The 20,385-nt window shown below is 46.4% G+C and overlaps 1 protein-coding gene across 2 annotated transcripts in view; it reads left to right on the forward strand.

Moving 5' to 3' along the window:
- Positions 1–9,043: 9,043 nt before the first annotated feature.
- hadh (hydroxyacyl-CoA dehydrogenase) overlaps positions 9,044–20,385 on the forward strand; it is a 48,245-nt gene continuing 36,903 nt past the window's right edge. For both annotated transcript variants that reach the window (XR_011353912.1, XM_069925769.1), the window contains exons 1-3: positions 9,044–9,218; positions 15,949–16,077; positions 19,342–19,499. Coding sequence is in view for 1 of the 2 variants with exons in the window: in XM_069925769.1 (XP_069781870.1) it covers positions 9,108–9,218; positions 15,949–16,077; positions 19,342–19,499 (398 nt within the window). In the remaining variant the exon portion in view is untranslated. The remainder of the gene's footprint in view (positions 9,219–15,948; positions 16,078–19,341; positions 19,500–20,385) is intronic.

Genomic DNA, 20,385 nt, shown 5'->3' on the forward strand with positions numbered 1-20,385 from the left:
GCTGTAGCTGATTGTGGGTCGATGTCGAGACTTTCCATCCCTTCAAAACTTTTCAGTTAATAAAATTGTAGAGTGCGTTGAAAGATCCAAACCAAGGCTTTTATTAACTAAAAGACTGGAGCATATCACATGTAGGTTGACCAGTCCAGAATGACCTGGTCTGGCTAGGAGCAATCCTTTAAGACCTGCCAGTAGGTGTGGCTACACTCTCAGCCAATCACAGTCATCCTACACTACAAGCTGTACATATACACATTGGTGATAGAATCTGTACTATCACAGCGTTCAACCATGAACTGTTGGTTCTGTACCTGACGATATGGTATATTCTAGTACTTGATGGAGGGAAGGGTTTTCACCTCGTAAACGGACCACAAACCGTTAACTTATGCACACAAGGTCTCAGACCAGTAATTGACGAGACAACAGTGGCACCTCTCCTACATCTCAGAGTATACCACGGACGTTCACCATGTTGCAGGCAAGTCCAATGTAGTGGCCGATGCACTGTCCAGACCCATGATCGCTGCAACCTCAGGAGGGCTCGACATCACCCAGCTCACCAAGGACCAGATGGAGGACACGAAGATCCAGGCCATCACCAGCCTGAAGGACAGCAATTTCTGCCCCTCACCAGGAGGTCTGTCCCTGCTGTTCGACATATCCACACATTTTCCCAGACCTATCCTACCTGTGACCTGGCAATGGTGGTTTTTCAACGATCCATGGCCTGTTCAACCCCTCCATAAGGTCCACAGTCCACCTGCTTTCCAACAAGTTCGTGTGGTATGGCCTCCACCGAGATGTGACCCTGTGGGCATGAACCTGCTTACAGTGCCATTACTCCAAGATACACCAGCACACGAAAGCCCCACTCCAGACCTTCAAGCCGGCGCAATGCCAGTTCAAGCATGTCCACATAGACATCATCGGCTCACTCCCCATGAGCAAGGAAATGCGGTATTTGTTCATAATGATTAACTGTTTTACCCGCTAGCCAGAGGCAATACCTATGCCTGTGTGCGACACGGAGATGTGTGCCAGGACTTTCCTATTCACCTGGGTTGCACACTTCAGAGTCCCAACCCACACCACCTCGGACTGAGGGGCAGTTCACCTCCTCGCTGTAGTCCAACCTGACTAAATTCTGCGGCAGTCAAGTACACCATACCACGGTCTACCACCCCCAAGCAAATGGCCTTTTCAATAATTTCCACTGCCACCTGAAGGTTGCCTTGAAAGCCCGGCTGCATGGCCTGAACAGGGTGGATGAGCTCCAGTGGGTACTCCTAAGCATTCGCACAGCATCAAAGGAGGACCTGCCAGGCTCTTCCATAGAGTTGGTGCACAGTTTCCCACTCACTATTCCCGGGGACATCCATTTCAACAGCCCCAGCCCACAGGCCAGTGCCTTAGACATCCTATTGAGGTTGAAGCGGGTGAATAGCCACCCCCTCGCCACTGTCTTGGCACAGCTCGCCATCCAGCCACGTCCCCGCAGACCTGCAGTCTACCCACTATGTTTTCATAAGGAGAGGTCAGCAAGGAACACCCCTATGAAGGCCCATTCGAGGCCACACTGGACATTGGTGGCCCACCGGACAGATTTACAGTCAACCACCTCAAAGCAGCGCACCTGGACTCCGATCTGCCGGCCCCAGGTCAGATGCAGAGGCAGGTTGCCCAGAAACTGTAATTTAAACCACTCAGGGGGCAGCGGCAATTCTGGGGGGTGGTGTTGGGGGGGGCCGAGCGACCGCACAAGTGGACGGGCCGAATCACCGCAACAGTCAGCCAATGGCGTAGGCCCTCCTTCGCTACCGAGAATCCCGTGGTTGACGTCACGAGTGAGCTAAGGGAACGCCCTGCTTTGCGTGGCGATCGCCGGCCAAGGAGTGAAGCAGCAACATGCTGATATCACGTCCGGAAATTGGCGCATACATTACCGAAAGTAATTGCCCCATGGGGCAATGCAGTGAATTCAAATAATAAAGTCAGTTTTTGGTTCACCCTCATGCTGTATGGATGTCTCTACATAGTTGCTACAATTGGATGATTTTTGAGGGATGAGAAATTCACATGCTACCCTGGCACAATGATTAACTTTATTTAATCACTGTCTTATACAGCAAATTTCCTGATTCACTGAATGCAGAAGGGATGTTTATAGTGGTAACCCCTGATTCCACTCAAAGCGTTCACTCCGCACACTCTCTCGATAGATGTAGCCTGGCCTGCTGAGTGATTTGTATATTTACATTCAGTATGTGCATTTTTGATTAAGTATAATTCAAAAATAGTTAGTACACAGAAATTAAAAAACCCTAAATTTTTGAATAAAAATAAATAAATTGATATATCTCCCCATTGGTGGATACTCTGCACCATTTTCTTTGTTCTTTATTTATTAATATGTTAGAAATTTCAAATGGATTCTCTATGCCCAAGATAGTTTGCCTGTATATACTTGTAATTTAGGCCAAAAATGGGGTTCGACTTTTGGCCTCATGAAGTACCTGCATTGTCCAAAGCGTCAGGAACTCGGAAGGCCGGGACCAAGTGGTAAAGCTGTAGTCAGGGCGTTGGTAGCTTAGATGGGCAAGCGGCTGGGTGACAGGTATTTGGATGGGTTGGCATGGTGGGGGAGGATCCAAGGTCAGGAGCTTGGATGGGAGAGTGGCTGGGGCGAGGATCCATAGTCGGTTGTGTGATAGTATGGGATCCTATCACCTCTGTATATATTTGTATATAGTATTAATGATTGGCTGAGAGGTGTAGCCACACCTACTGGCCAGGTCATAAAGTGCTGCACCTAACCAGACCCAGGTCAGTCTGGACTGGAAGTCCTCGATGTACTACGCTCCAGTCTTTTGGTAATAAAAGCTTTGGCATGAGTCGATGTCTTTGAGTCATTTGACACGCTACAATTTTATTACCAAAACTTTCAACGGATGGAGTGAATGCTGCGACCAGAATGCCTCAACATCAACCCGCAGTCAGCTACTGCTCAGAGTGATTTCAGGCACTGAATGAGATGTTTTGAGGCATACCTGCAGCACTCAGACCACATCATGGAGGAAGATGCCAATAAACTGTTGGTTCTGATGTCCATGGTGTCCACGAGGGTCTATGAAAACATCCAGGATGTGACCTCCTATACAGCACCCATGAATGTGTTAAAAGGACTCTATGAATGACCTGTGAATAAGATATATGCCAGATACATGCTGGCAACCAGGAGACAGCAGCTGGGTAAGTCCTAAGAGCCTACCTACAAGCACTAAAGTTACTGGCCAGAGCACATGCATGCACCGATAAAACTGCGGCCGGGATCACTGATGACCTCATATGAGATGCTTACGTGGCTGGGATTCGGTCTAACGAAGTGAGGAAACAACTGTTGGAGCATGGGGGAGACAGCCTCGTGGAGACAAAACAGATTGCAAAAACGATGGAGACACAGAGGGCTGGGCCCACCGTTACGATGTGAGTAGAACACCTGCTTTTAATTTGGCCTCCCCATGCCCCGTCAACAGCCTTGCCACTGCCACACTACTCAAAGTGGCCCTGAAGTGTTACTTCTGCGGGAAGGAGAAACACAGTCGATCCCTGTGCCCTGCAAGGAAGGCCCAGTGTCAAAGTGTAAAAAGAACAGTGCCTCTTGTGAAGCCCAACCGCCTTCCCCAGATTCAAACTGCTCGACCTTGAAACTCTCATCCAATGAGAGCGAGGAACCGATCACGCAGCAATGCTTGACGTCATGACTCAAGCACTGCACGCAGAAGGCGCCGGCCTCGCAATGCTGCACCCTCGCTGTTGTGACGCTGCTCTCTGACAGACCGCCTACACCACACACACCGCTGCCACCGACCTCTATGCCGGCCGTCCCGCAATGCGACTTCTGCGCCGGCAGGCCCCAATGGACTGTCTGCTCCACGCGTGCCGCCGCCTCCGCAGCTCGCAACTGACTTACCATCACCATGGTTCTCCACGTCGGCCCCCTCCAACCAGGTCTCTGCGTCGGCAGACCCGACGGCCCACCCACTCCAATGACATCACCGCGTAACTGTAGCGCGCAAAAGGCTGAGGTACCACGACACTCCGCCCCTGGTCCATCGGACGACCCAACCAGTGATGCATGACGTCATCACGCCAACCTCCAGAGACACCAACACTGGCAGCTCTGCTGGAGACACCAACACTGGCAGCTCTGCTGGAGACACCAACACTGGCAGCTCTGCTGGAGACACCAACACTGGCAGCTCTGCTGGAGACACCAACACTGGCAGCTCTGCTGGAGACACCAACACTGGCAGCTCTGCTGGAGACACCAACACTGGCAGCTCTGCTGGAGACACCAACACTGGCAGCTCTGCTGGAGACACCAACACTGGCAGCTCTGCTGGAGACACCAACACTGGCAGCTCTGCTGGAGACACCAACACTGGCAGCTCTGCTGGAGACACCAACACTGGCAGCTCTGCTGGAGACACCAACACTGGCAGCTCTGCTGGAGACACCAACACTGGCAGCTCTGCTGGAGACACCAACACTGGCAGCTCTGCTGGAGACACCAACACTGGCAGCTCTGCTGGAGACACCAACACTGGCAGCTCTGCTGGAGACACCAACACTGGCAGCTCTGCTGGAGACACCAACACTGGCAGCTCTGCTGGAGACACCAACACTGGCAGCTCTGCTGGAGACACCAACACTGGCAGCTCTGCTGGAGACACCAACACTGGCAGCTCTGCTGGAGACACCAACACTGGCAGCTCTGCTGGAGACACCAACACTGGCAGCTCTGCTGGAGACACCAACACTGGCAGCTCTGCTGGAGACACCAACACTGGCAGCTCTGCTGGAGACACCAACACTGGCAGCTCTGCTGGAGACACCAACACTGGCAGCTCTGCTGGAGACACCAACACTGGCAGCTCTGCTGGAGACACCAACACTGGCAGCTCTGCTGGAGACACCAACACTGGCAGCTCTGCTGGAGACACCAACACTGGCAGCTCTGCTGGAGACACCAACACTGGCAGCTCTGCTGGAGACACCAACACTGGCAGCTCTGCTGGAGACACCAACACTGGCAGCTCTGCTGGAGACACCAACACTGGCAGCTCTGCTGGAGACACCAACACTGGCAGCTCTGCTGGAGACACCAACACTGGCAGCTCTGCTGGAGACACCAACACTGGCAGCTCTGCTGGAGACACCAACACTGGCAGCTCTGCTGGAGACACCAACACTGGCAGCTCTGCTGGAGACACCAACACTGGCAGCTCTGCTGGAGACACCAACACTGGCAGCTCTGCTGGAGACACCAACACTGGCAGCTCTGCTGGAGACACCAACACTGGCAGCTCTATTGGAGACACCAACACTGGCAGCTCTGCTGGAGACACCAACACTGGCAGCTCTGCTCCCTGCATCTGTGACACTGAATCAAAGCCAACCACATCCTTTAGCTCGGGCCATGAAAACCATCAAGGTGAACAATCATTATGCTAACTGTCTTTTTGATTCAGGTTCGACGGAGAGCTTCATTCACCCAGACCTGGTCCAACAATGTGCGCTTGCTCATGGTGGTCGATGAGTTCTCCTGTTTCCTGTTTGCTATTCCCTGCCCAGACATGACCACCTCCACAGTCATAAACACACTGCGCATCTTCACCATTTTCGGGTACCCTAGTAATATCCACAGTGACCGGGGTTCCTCGTTTGAGTGGCGAGTTGAGGCAGTATCTCTGGAGCGCGGTATTGCTTCGAGCAGGACCACTAGCTACAACCCGCGTGGTAATGGGCAGGTCAAAAGGGAGAACGCAACTGTCTGGAAAGAGATCATGCTTTCCCTCCGGTCTAAAGGCCTCCCCACCACTCGCTGGCAGGACATACTCCCAAATGCCCTACACTCCATCAGGTCTCTGTTATGTACTGCCACCAATGCATGTTTTCGTTCCCATGGAAGTTGGAATTGGGGACGACCACACCAGCTTGGCTGATGGTCCCTGGACCTGTCCTGATGAGACATCATGTCCGATATTCAAAAAACAACCCTCTAGTGGGCCGGGTAATGCTGCTACACGCGAACCCGCACTATGCTTATATTGAGAACCCGGAGAGATGGGAGGACATGGTCTCGGTGATCTGGCCCAAGCCAGATCTAACATTGTAACGTTCGTTCCCCAACCTTCCTCCAACTCCAACATGCTGGTACAGCGGGACCAGCAGCAGTACGCAGATGACAACGGCAGTAGACGGGACCAGCAGCAGCACACAGATAATGACGACTGCGAACTAGGGGTACCAGCACCGACCCTCAGAGACTCCAATGGCGATCATACACCACCACCCCCCCCCCCCCAGCTACTCCAATTCCAGCACCACGGTGATCATGTCGGACGATCGGGCCACCCGACCGTTACAGCCCGTAACCCTTGCATGCTATCCTCCCCATGTTTTGGAGTCCAAAGAAAGGGTATACCATTGCCATTCCCCTCCATTCAGACTATGGACTATTAAGAATTCAGAAAAATTACCACTCTGTAACCATCCCTTTTTTTTAAGCCACCCCAGGGTCAGTTCTTAAAGAAGGGTTAAATATTATAGTATGGGAACCTATCACCTCTGTATATATTTGTATATAGTACTAATGATTGGCTGAGAGCTGTAGCCACACCTACTAGCCAGGTCATAAAGTGCTGCACCTAACCAGACCCAGGTCAGTCTGGACTGGTCGACCTTGATGTACTACATTTCAGACTTTTGGTAATAAAAGCCTTGGTATGAGTCAACAAGTCTTTGAGTCATTCAACACACTACAGGGAGTTCAGCTGAGTGCGTAGCCAAAGCATTGGGAGCTCCAGTGGGCAGGCAGCCGGGCAAGGGCCCATTGTTGGGGCATCAGGAGCTCGGATAGGCAGGCGACTGTGGCCAAAAATAGAGGAGAGGAGTCAACTTTTACATGGGTCATATAAAAACATGACTTTTGGTCCAAGAAAGGGGGGGGGGGTGCAATCAACAATTACCCAGTATCGACTATTACATGAATATATATGGTATATTTTTGGAAGTGTTGTGAATTATCAAAGCACTGATTATTGCAATTTCACGAAAATTTGAAATATATTTAAAAGAGGGTATGACACAGAGTCTAGGGAAAGTATGAGTCAGTGAGATTAGTTTTGGACTGCAAGTTCTCTAATAAGCTGGGGGGACTCAGCAGGTCAAGCAGTTTACATGGAGAGAAATGGTCAATCAACATTTCCCAACCTGAAACATTTACTGATGATTTCTCTCCATGGATGCTGTTGGATATTCTGTGCTTCTCTAGATTCACCTTGTTCACTTAAGGTTCTGATCCAGTTTTTCTACCTAGTATCTCCAATAATCCTTTGCTTTCTTGTTTCAGCAGACAAGACATGCAACCTGCATTTTGCAGCTTTGTCAGGTCTCTCTATTTTCATTAATCTATTCACCAGAATATTCCACAATCATTGAGTTCACTGGCAACCTTAGCCTCACCCTTTCAAAAATATTCCTTGACCTATCTATTGCCTCTTAGCAATTTCCAACCAATTTTTTTTTATTTCCATCAGTCTGATAAACAGTTTTTGACTTAAAGCATCTGTTTCCTCAGACTGTGCCTGAAGAGCTGAAAGTTTCCAGCATCTCCTATTCTTAATTTCAGGGCTTTAAGCATCTGGATTTTAAAATATTTTTTGCAGATAGGCTGATTTGTTAATTCCACCCCGTTTTCCCAAAATGACTGACAAGGGGAGTCACTCCACACTGTACAACGGTGCAGAATACATGTAGGTCATCCCTTTAATGAATGACAAGGTGAAATACTCCCCACAGTACAAAGGAATGAAGATCCATCCCTAAAATGGATCGAGAAGATGAAGCTACTCCATCTGGTACATGGAATGCATAAACCATTCTTAAGATGACTTACAAGGCACTCTCTGCAAGGGTGAAGCTAAAATGATTGACAAGGCAGCTGGCTCCACACTTAATGAGCCTCCATCTCTAACATGACAGACAAGGCGAGTCTCTCCACCTCCAGTGAAAGCACAGAAATGCTGGCGAACTCAGCAGCGTTCATAGGAGGTAAAGATATATACGGTACCTGATGTTTCGGGCCTGAACTTCAAGGTGTTTGTGAAAACCCCGCCCGCAGCCTGGTCCGCCCTATCTACATTATCAACTCAGTTTTGTCTCCTGGTCCAGTCCCTCCCCGCCGACAGTACCCGTTTACCTCGACTGTTTGTTTCCCAACCCCGTACTGCCTGGTTCTACCTCCTACCCAAGATCTATAAACCTAATCGTCCCAGTAGACCCATCGTTTCCGCGTGCTCCTGCCCCACTGAACTGCTATTCACTTCCCTCAACTCCGCGTCTCCCTCCAAGTCTAGTTCCTCTCCACTTATGTTATTTTTACTCACACCTTAGTTCAGGTCGGATACATTGGTTACATATTTTACCTCCTGTGAATGGTTGGTGCGAGACCAGGTGAGTTCCTCCAGCAGTTCTTGTTTTCACCACAATCAGAGTCAGCAGACCTTGAGTTGCGCTCTCTCCACGCCAGGAGAAGTGATTGACAAGGGGTCGCTCCACCCCTAAAGTGATTGACAATGAGTCACTCCACCCCTAAAGTGATTGACAAAGAGTCTCTCCACCCCTAAAGTGATTGACAAGGAGAGTCATTCCACCCCTAAAGTGATTGACAAAGGGTTACTCCACCCCTAAAGTGATTGACAAGGAGAGTCACTCCACCCCTAAAGTGATTGACAAGGAGAATCACTCCACCCCTAACGTGATTGACAAGGAGTGTCGTCCCACCTTTAGCATGATTGACAGGGAGTCACTCCACCCCTAACCTAAAGTGATTGACAAGGAAAGTCACTCCACCCCTAAAGTGATTGACAAGGAAAAGATAGCCCTCCTCGACTGACAAGTTATGGCTCCCTTGCACAAAAACCAATAGAGTTGGAGAGTCCGTCCTTTGCTCTGCCCCATGGGATGATTGGCACAGCTCTTGCCCAATTGCTGGGGGCCGTGTTCACCGCTAGGTTGGAGTGCAGTCGCGGCCGACCACCATGGCGTTTTTCACCCACCAGTTCCGACGATCCATCTCCTCGACCAACAGACTCGCCATTAAGCACGTGACGGTGATCGGCGGCGGGCTCATGGGCGCTGGCATCGCCCAGGTAATCGACCGATGGCATTCGGGTGCTGGCACCAGTAGCCCACCTCTTTTCGGCCCTGGCAGTTTTAACGAGCGAGTCGGTGCAGTCCCTTCCCCCAAAGATCCCGCCCCGTGGCCGGAGAACCGGCGGACGGCGCATGCGCATCCGGGGCGGCGGGAGGGGATTGAAATGAAAGACTTGGAGCCAAAGTTGGATGGCGAAAGAGTTGTTTCCTATCCCTTTCTCCACGACCTCTGTCCCACGGCCCCGGCAGGGTGCCTCTGTCTCCGTTGATCATCCCGCACTGGCTGTTTCGGCTGCAATCTGTCCGCAGACGCAGCAGCACGTTCAAGGTTCTTGAATTTCTTAAAATCGATTCATTAAGGATTCAACGGCGATTCAAACCAGTTTCGACCAAATGCTGAGCGATCTATTAACTCTGGACAGAGTATAGAACTCTACAACATGGTCCTTCAACCAATCTTGACCATGCTGATCAAACTCACCCTATTTTCCTTTTGTATGCGTGTCCAGACGTCTTTTGAACCTTAACTACTGTCCCCACTTCTGCCAGTTCCTCTGGCAGCTTGTTCCACAAGCTCTGTGTGAAGAAAGTGACCCTCAGGTAACCACCTCGCCCTCATCTTGTTCTGCAATTGCTTGAAGCCTCAGTGGCGACCAGATCTGGAGAATTGTGTGTAATTTTGTTTTTTTTGAGTCTTGCTGTCAAGATTTGCTCGACAGATTGCTAAAAGGAGAGATCGAGTAGAATCAGCTTGCAACTTTGCGAAAGAAGATCATATGGAAACTTACAAAATTCTTACTGAACTTGACATGTATACCCTTGACAAAAACTCTAGAACAAGGGATCAAAGTCTCAAAATAAAGGGCAGGCTCTTTAGGACTGTGATGGGGAAAAATATTATTTATTCTCCGGAGTTCTTTATTCCAGAAGCCAGTGAAAGCTGATTAATAGATGTCTAGATATTGAAGGATATGAAAAGAGTATAGCCGAACGCTACAAAGAAACACCCACACACTGTGGCAGGTTAAGCTCACTCTTTTATTAGGGCTGGAAAGGCTGCTTTTATACTGTTCCTGCCCTGCCCTTTTTTGCTGATTGACTGAGTCCTCCATATGAATAACAATAGCGGACTAGAACGTCAATGCATATGAATGCGCTTCTTCCACAGCCTGTTTCTGCTCAGTTAGTTGGGCAGCTTTCCCAAAGCCATTTTAGAGCTGTTGGACTGATGCTGCTCCAGCTTTTACCCCCGCCGGTTCGTTGTCCCGGGAGTCGCTTTAGCGATCTCTGTCACCGTCTGCTGCCGCGCGATGTGCCGGCCCGATCTCTGCAATTTTGGGCTACCACATGACACCCCCAGAACTGGCATTGCAGTCTATAGTGTCCGTAGGTATAGTCCCCAAAGTCTTTTGTGGTCTGCCTCTGCGTCAACATGTTGGTGTCTCCGTGGGTTCTGCTGAGTCTGTGTGGGCAGGCTTGAGTCGATCTGTAGTGAAGACCTTTCGTTTACCACCGATGTCCAGCTCAAAGGTGGCTCCATTGTTCCAGATGACTTGAAAGAGACCTTCATATGGCTTCTGCAGTGGTGAACGGTGGGGTCCTCTGCATGTAAACACATACTCACAGTCCTTGAACTCTTTGGGGATCTTGGACTTGGCTTGTCCATGTCTGGAGGGTGCGATCGGAGCCAGGTTACCGACCTTTTTGCGCAGTCTGTCCAGGAAGGTGGTTGTCTCCTGCTGCCCTATGGCCTGTGGAACAAAATCCCTGGGAACAGTGAGTGGGGCTCTGTAGACGAGTTCAGCCGAGGATGGATGGAGGTCTTCTTTCAGCGCTGTTTGGATGCCCAGTAGTGTCCATGCTAGCTCATCCACCCACTTGGGGCCCTTGAGTCTGGTCATGAGGGCAGTCTTGAGGTGCCTGTGGAAACACTCCACCATGCCGATGGCTTGCAGGTGGTATGCAGTCGTATGGTGTAGCTGAGCATCCCACAGGTTGGCAATGTCAGTCCATAAACTGGAGGTGAACTGTGTGCCTCGGTCAGAAGTGATGTGCTGTGGCAGTCTGAATCTTGCAATCCAGGATGAGAGGAGTGCTTTGGCACAGGACCTGGTGGATGTGTGGACCAGGGGGATTGCTTCTGGCAACTGGGTGAAGCAGTCGACCACTGTGAACAGATAGTGGAAACCCTGAGAGACTGGCAAGGGTCCCACTATGTCCAACGTGAATGTGGTCAAACTTGCATTCCGTTGGCTCGAAAGGCTGTGGGGGGACCTTGGTGTGTCACTGCACTTTGGCTGTTTGGCACTGCTCACACGCCTTGGCCCACCTCCAGACTTGTTTCTGCAATCCATGCCACACGTACTTGCTGGCCACCCTCCGAACCGTAGTCCTGATGGATGGGTGTGCCAGCCCGTGCCTGGAGTCAAAAACACATCGCCTCCATGCCGTTGGGACAATAGGTCAGGGCTTCTTTGGTTTCCACAAACACACGTGCTGATTCGTCGACCCAGGTCAGGTTCTTTCCTTGCTGTGTATCAGGATAAACAGAGGGCGCATTACTCAAGCAGCTGCTGGGATAAACCTGTGATAAAAGTTTATCATCCCCACAAACTCCTGAAGACCTTTGTTTGTACTGGGCTTCGGGAAACTGCGGATGGCCTCTATGGTGTGGCCCCTTCCTTTGTAATCCTGTGGCCCAGGAAGTCGATGGTGTTCAGGCCAAACTGGCATTTGGCAAGGTTGATGGTGAGGCAGAACTCCTTAGATTTTAGAGGTGCTAAAGGTGTTCCTATCGGGTTCAACTTACTACGAGGATATTGTTGAGGTAGACGAAAATGCTGTCTAGGTCTCGGCCCACTGCGTCCATCAATCGCTGGAATGTCTGCCGCATTTTTGAGCCCGAATGGCATCCTCAGGAACTTGAACAGCCCAAATGGAGTGATGATGGCCGTCTTAGGGATGTCATCAGGATGCACCTCGATCTGGTGATATCCTCTCACTAGGTCCACTTTTGAGAATGTTGTTGCCCCATGCAGGTTTGCCGCAAAATCCTGAATATGTGGCATGGGGTAACGGTCCGGGCTGGTGGCCTCATTGAGCCGGCGATAGTCGCCACATGATCTCCAGCCCCCAGTTGCTTTAGGCACCATGTGCAGGGGCGAGGCCCATGGGCTGTCTGACCGTCAAACAACACCCAAATCCTCAAGCTTGCGGAACTACTCCTTGGCCAGTTGGAGCTTCTCCAGAAGAAGTCGTCTCACCCTTGCCTGGACAGGTGGGCCCTTGGTGAGGATGTGATGTGTGACGCCGTGTCAAGACATCTCTGCTGTGCACTGAGGGGAAAGGATTGCCAGGAATCCCGCTTGCACCTTGGAGAACTCATCCGCCAAGCTCTGGACAGAGTCCAGGTGCATTGCCGGAAACCTAGCGCTCCTCAGTGCGATGGTCTGGTAGGTCTCAGTGTGGACAAGTCGCTTACCCTTAAGGTCCACTAGGAGGCTGCACAGGAAATCCACTCCAAGGAGTGGTTCCTCTGCGGCCAGCATGAACTCCCACGAGAAGTGACTGCCCCCGAACTGCAGCTCGGCCCTACGAGTGCCATAGATCCGTATAGTGCTGTTGTTGGAAGCCCTCAACGTGGATCCCGCTAGCCTGTGCCTAGTGTCCAACCCTGTCGGGGGTATCACACTGACCTCTGCTCCTGTATCCACCAGGAAGCGTCTACTGGACAGGCGGCCCCAGATGTACAGGAAGCTCTCTTGGTGGCCAGTCGTCGTGGCCATCAGTGATGGCTGGCCTTGTCTTTTCCCTGGAGCTCGCAGGGGGACTGGCATCAGCCGGCCTCGGTGCCCCATCTCCCGTGGTAGAAGCACCATTTGTCGCTGGACTCGCTCCTGCCTCTCGTCTGCTGTTCCTTGCTTGGACTGCTCTGGTTTGATTGCAAGACTTCTTTCCGAGCCCCACAGTAGCCGAGCACTTTTGTTTCTGTTTCCACAGAATATCTGCCCGTGCTGCAAATTTCCAGGGGTTGGTGAAATCCGCATCCACCAGGAGCAGTTGGATGTCTTCTGGCATCTATTCTAGGAATGCCTGCTCGAACATGATGACGGGCTGCTCATCTCCCAGGAGGACCAGCATCTTGTTGATGAGTGCTGACGGGGATCTGTCTCCAAGCCCATCCAGGTGGAGCAAATGTGCTCCTCGCTCTCGCCGCGAGAGTCCGAACGTCTTGGTTAATAGCTCTTTGAAGGCAGTGTAAGTGTCTTCCGATGGTGGCCTGTGGATAAAGTTGGCCACTCTGTCTGCAGTCTGCGGATCTAGGGCGCTGACCACATGGTAGTACTGAGTGGTCTCTGCTGTGATGCCCCAAATCTGGAACTGATCCTCTGGCTGGTCGAACCACACGCCGGGTTGAACTGTCCAGAAGGTCGGGAGCTTCAGGCCGACTGTGCTGACTGCTGCTTCGTTCCCCATCGCTAGGTTTAGATTCCTTCTAAACCGTCTGGATTATTAATTGTAGCTGACCACTACAAAGAAACACAGACACATAGGAGTATTGAAGCAGGCTGGAAGGACCTTGAAAATTCATTATCTTTGTCTCATATTGGAACCATTAGGCTTGCTGAGAATAAGCTATCAAGTGATTAAATAGTTCAGAAGGTTAAATAAATTGAGGCTGCCTCATTAAATAATGAAAGACACAGATATATTTTTTGCATTGTAGGAGAATTAAGGGTTACCAGGAACAGGCAGGGTTAGAATACTTTTTTCAGCCATGATCTTGTTGAAAGATGGAACAAATGACTTCTGCTCTGATTTCTTATGTTCATGAAGGCTACAACTTACCTGTTCTTCAAATAATGTCTTGGTTTCCTTTTTATCCCTCTGAATGGACCATGTTTAAAGGATGATCTGCAAGATCGTAGCTCTAATAATTCAACACCTTTTAATTGAAGTGTTGATTTGGATTATATGCTCAAGTTTTCAAGTATTCTGTTGGAACTGGGTTACTATTTGAGCAACTCCTGCACTTTTGAACTCCTCCTTCCTGAAAAATGAAGTGCCTTTCAAATAAAAAAATTCTCCGTCCAAATGTAAAATCTTGTCTTCACATGACAAACAAAATTTTAATTCCAGTGTTTAGTCTTATCCTAAAACTGCTGTATGGATTTACAACTATGCTGAAGTTGAAATAACCATTTTTTATTTTTACAAAATTGATATTTCACTGTTGTCACATTTAAACTGGGAGTTTATTTAACCTTTGGCTTAGGGTAGTTCCTGTTAGCGATGTCTGACTGTATACATATCAAGTGAAATTCAGGAGGGAACGCTATGCCATTAACATGAATGGATTAAGTACCAGCCAAAAGAAATGGATCGGCAATGTGATAGTCTGGGCAAAGGTAATAACAGGACATTATAGAGAAACACTTTGTGGAGCCAGGTCCTTTGGCCCACTGAGTCTCTACTAGAGTACGGACAATTGGAAAGTACAGAGTCACCCTCGTCCATGGGAGGAATGCACAGAGAGATGTTTTGATGTGAAACCTTTCAATAACTTAAGAAATCACTCCAGATAGGTAGATCATGAAATTATGCACCTGTACAAAAACAAAAACAAAAAAATAGCCTTCTGATGTAATATGCTTCAAAGCCAAAAAATTGAAGTGAAGCTGTTGTAATGTAAGGAAATGTGGAATTTTGTTTACGTGATATTGGATCGAAGAAATAGCAATAAGAGAGTCTCTCTCTTAGTTCTTTTGATTGAGAGATAATATTATCTGAGTAAATTCCAATAAATATCTGATGACAAGGTATAAAAGTTTTATTCTTCATTACTTACGTCATCTGTTCTCCCTGTCACTCCAACTCAGCCTCGTAAAAAGGATTGTTTCAAGATGACCAAATTCATCAAATTCTTATTTTTTAATTCATTACATAGAGGAATTTTATTGGGATTTTGAAATTTATAGATAGGTGGATGTTTTCTACATGCCCAACTTTTTGTTTGCACACTCTCCTACAATAATTTCCTTTCCAGTCTTATCAATTTGCCTTTCACCTACTTTACTTTTCCATTCACATTGTAAAACTAATGTCAAATGTTACCATACTGTTTTCTGTATCCAACATAAAAGCAGCGAATATACTTGAAAATATTTACCATGTAAGGGGTTGCTCTGAAACTGTGAAGAAAAATAGTAAAATTCTGTAACCATTGGCAACTCTTGCAAAGTCCTATAGTGCGGTGCTCCAAGATTATGTTTTTGTTTTCATTGTGCCATTTACATTTGGTAAATTAAGGGCAAGCATATAATATCTTCCTGTGTTTGATTATTAAGTTCTTAGTTCTGTTCTGGTTTGACAACTAGCTGACACTGAGTTACGGGATCTTGTATTCCACTGAATGATATTAGTTTTTGCTTGTTGACCAGATGGCCAGGTTTCACAATAGTCATTAAGTCTCTAGTCAGATGACTTTGCATGGAGAAAGGCCATTCAACTCAATGTTCATGCCGACCAAGTTGTCTTCTCAAATTAATCCCATTTGCTTATGTTTGCTGATAACCCTCTAAATCTTTCCTATCCAAGCATCTGTCTAAATGTCTTTTAAATGTTGTAATTGTACCTCTCTTTGCTTCCACTGGCAGCAGGTGCTTTTGAGGGTTATTAAGTAGGATCAAATTATTATTGATGGACTGGTGTTTCTGCTTTTACCAGGTAGCTGCCGCAACAGGACACTCTGTGATTCTGGTGGATCAGGCTGAAGATATCCTAAAGAAATCATTGAAGAGAATTGGAGACAGTGTTGGACGTATAAGCAAGAAGAAGTTTATCGATAAACCTGAGGTGATGCTTTAATTGTTAGGTGTTTTTTTTTTAATTGTTAGAGTTATGCGGACTGGAAGGGCCAAATTGGCCTGTTTCCATGCTGTAATGTTATATGGTTATGCTAATTAAAAACTTAAAAAAATTTTAAAAAAAAGAAAATCCCCCCCCACCACCAAAAAAAACTACCAAAAGGTAGTAATGCCCTAAACAAAAACTGGGTGTGGGTCACCCACCAGTGGCTGATGACTAGTAAAGAACTTAGTGTGAATCTCTCCCTCCCCTGCCATACGGTCAATAACATTAAAAAAAAATAATAGCACGGTAATAGGCTCTTCCAGCTCATGATCCCGTACCGTACAAATAGGCTCATGTGATCAAAACAGCTTGTTGTAAGTGTGTATACTATTCATTACTTTTCAATATCTCATGGCTGTGGCTATTTTCTATGCAAATTTGCATATTAAATCATATATATTCTTTAACATTAATTATCATGCAGATTATTTAATCTAATTCTATTCATTCCACCTTTTTTATTGAATGCTGATTATCAGAAGCCATTGATATAAAGTTTTTAATTTTAATTTTCTGTTGGGTGCCTTTTCTCTCAGAAACCCACAGGTGCACGATTGAAATTTCCCCTCGGTTTTAATTCTATTCTCCAAATTTCTTTAAGATTTACCATAACTTCAAAGTTACTTCCTATGTGCAGTTTGTGGTTGTGGTGTCATGGGTTGGTGTGTAATTGGCTGCTGTTACAGAATTTAAAACAAATTATTGTATTCCACCTCCATTCCAGGCAAAGGCTATCAATTCCACCTCTTTCGGGGGATGGACTCTGTCACTGTTATGGTTCTCAAGGCTGTGTAGTCAGGGTGGTATACCACAATAATTCATAAACAGTAAAGCTTATTTTTTCTGATTCTGAAGTATAATTTCTCTGTGTTCTCACCAACTAATATTAGGATTTTGTTTCCAGTGTTTTACACTGATTAGCAAATTTCTGAGCCTATTAATATGGCAAAATATTGGTCCAATATGTCAACATTGGAAAGTATTTTATACACCCACTGTACTAAATATGTATTGGCAGGCTCTCTCAATTCAACAATAGAAATCCAAAAAACAACCCTCAGAGTGCGTTTTATGGAATTGATCAGTGTCAAGAAAAGCTTGTATGTTTTATACCACCTCTTTTTTAGATAAGTGTTTCGAGCATTTCACAGATTTGAAAAAAGACTAATGCCAAGTCAAGAGTTCATAGGACTCATAGTTCATAAAGCTTAAATCAAAAATATTGTTTTACAGAGTGCTTTAGTGCAGGAGAACGAGGTGCTGAAATAAGGAGAATTCCAGGGAATTTGATCTAGGTTGCTGGAGGCTAAATGATTGTGTGGCGGGAGGGCATGGACAGGAGTGTCGGGAGAGAGGGATGGTTCAGAGTGGTATAGCTGTGGAACAAGTTTCAAAGGATTTGAAAGGGGGCTCATTTTAAATTTGTGGTGCAAGTTAGCAGAGATGAGAGTAACACATGATTGGGACTTTCAATCCAAAACCAGATATTTCATTATTTAGAGCCAGCAGATGATTTAGGGATATAGGGAAGGGAATGATAGAACAGGTTATTTTCAGCTTCTGAGTGAATGCTAATCCTTTCTCTGAAGGACAGCATGCAGAAATTTAAGGTGGAGGAGCTCAGGATTCCAAAAGTGACAGAAAAGAGTTGGACAGAGAAGGTGTTGGCAATCAGTTTACCAGTTTCATCAATGAGATGTCAATAAAGTGAAAAGCACCCTTGGATGATAATAGAGGTGAGGTGTGAAAAGTGCTTGTGAGAATCACACTAAGGACGGTGTAAAAGAGATGATTCATGCTGAATTTGTGAGAGGCAGTAACAGTGAAAAGGGAAAGATAAGTTCAAGACGTGGGTAGTAAATGAGCTCTTGCCCGCCTCCCTCGCAACACAGAAACAAATGGCTAAACAGCTTGATCTATTTCCTTTTGCTTATCTGCCCTTCAATGTAGGAGTAAAATTAGGATCTTGCTGTGTGGAAAATTATGGACGTGAATTTACGTCCAACTGTGGCACAATTTTGGGAATACAAATGTATTAAGCTAATCATAAATCAGATTCCATTTTATGAAGGTCTGTTTGGACTCCTTATTATAGTGCGCTCCATGTGTGGAATTGAGTGGTAATGGCTGTGACTGTCTCGCCTACATATTGGACCATATTTTTTTCTTTTGATCTAAAACTTCAAAGCTTGAAGTTTAGACAAATCAGGCCTTTTGGAGCAGACATAATTAAAGTTTAAATTTTTGCTGTAGATTGCAGTTTAACCCCAGGTTTTTAACAACAGCAGCTAAACTAGAACTGAAGCTATTTGCAGATATTCAGGTATATCCCTGTAGACAAACAAAGTACACTCTGTTCAATGTAATGTTTAACACTGTAAGTTTCTTTTTGTTTCTGTTAAAAGCTGTTACAGGAGAAGACAAAAGATTTTGATAAGAATTTTCAAAATTGACTTGGCTTGTCTCTATTTTTATTTAAATGGGAAAGCAGGCCTTGAGTCCCTAAACACAGTGCTTGCTTTTATGAATTGATTTTGCTAGTTAAACCCAACACTTTGCTGGCCTTAACTTTTATCTGAAGCTGCTCAGATAATGTGACTATGGGTATGATCAGGAATATATTTTTTTTTACTTTAAAATTCAAATCTTCTATCTTTAATTAAAATATAAATGTTTGCCTTCAGTGTTTCATGCTGCAACCTGGCCATGTAATGTAATCATGTGGCTGGAGAATTGGCACAGGGATAATACTATTGCAGAATTATTCAGGTGCTTCTGAACAGCTGCTTCAATGCTGATGAATTGCATTAATTCAGCTTGCGCTGCCCTACTAGCATGTGATTACAGTACCTTCTGATCAAATAACTAAATGAGAAAATGTTCACAAATTGAGAAATTATGCATTGAGTGTAAAATATCAAATTCTTCACAACTTCTTTGATTTTAGAAACATTTATGGCAATATGTGATTAAATATAAATAAACCATGGTATGGATGCAGGCATTTTATTTTAAAAGAATCATTGCATGTCAAGGTGCTTTTGCACACTGCTTATCAGAAAGTTGTAATGAGTAACCTACTTTATTACTCATTCATTTGCAGAACTCCATCACAGGCTTGCAGATTACTAAGCATGGGATCGGGAGGGGGGAGGGTGGGAGAAAAAATAGGTTTTGCTGTTCATTACTGCTATCTTTCAACAATAGGCAGGTGCAGAATTTGTTCAGCAGACTCTTCAGAAAATCAGTACAAGTACAGATCCTGCTTCTGCAGTCCAAAGCACAGACCTGGTTGTGGAAGCTATTGTGGAAAATGTTAATGTTAAACAAGAACTTTTCAAAAAACTGGATGAATGTGCTTCAGAGTAAGTATGTGAGCTATGTTTTGTTCTCTGAGAGAAATAAAGAATGAAACATTGACATTTAAATGGTGCATTTGGCAAATTAAATACTTATGTAAAACTCAGCAGTCATAGGCTCCTATAATAAAATAATTATCAGATAACCCTTTATTATCATGACTGGGAGATAAATATTTTCCAGGAACTGGGATAATTCTCCTTTACTTAGTAATGTAGAGTCTTTTACAGACAGCTGAGAGGCCTTGGTTTAAGATGACAGCTGAATGGAGTATCTCCATTGGATGTTTCCTACCAGATGACATTAATATTGACTTCTCTGGCTTTCATTAAACACACCCCCCACCCCGTCACCTTTCCCCAGCTTGGTCTCTCCCTGTCTCCTTTCTCACAGACTTGATAAATTCTCACCTCTCCCCTTATCCAATTAACAACTTTTGTTGGTCTGGATTCCTCCTCTAGCCAGCATTGTCTGAATGCTGAGATTTCCTGCTTCTAGCTCATTCTGGTTATTCCTTGAAGAAGGGCTCAGGCCCGAAAAGCCAGCAGTATATTGTACTGACAATAACCACACCAGCGGTGCGAGACAGCTTTAATAAACTAATATGTACACTAAGAGGTCTTGTCTCTCTGCAAGACGAACATAGACTGTAGCTCTGGACTGCTTTATATACAAGGTCACCGGGGTAACCCCTGATGACCTAATGGTGTAATTACATATCACCACAGTTTATCTTTGCTTTCTGTGGATGCTGAAAGACCGGCTGAGTTCCCCCAGCATTTCGTTATGTTTTTACTATCTCTATTGGTGTGTCAGTCACTTAGTACCGCACAGGGATATTGTTGAAGTCTTTAATTTAACAGTACAGTATTTATTGCATTTTTTATTTCC

This window comes from Narcine bancroftii, chromosome 3, assembly GCF_036971445.1.
Source record: "Narcine bancroftii isolate sNarBan1 chromosome 3, sNarBan1.hap1, whole genome shotgun sequence".
NCBI classification, from domain to species: domain Eukaryota; kingdom Metazoa; phylum Chordata; class Chondrichthyes; order Torpediniformes; family Narcinidae; genus Narcine; species Narcine bancroftii.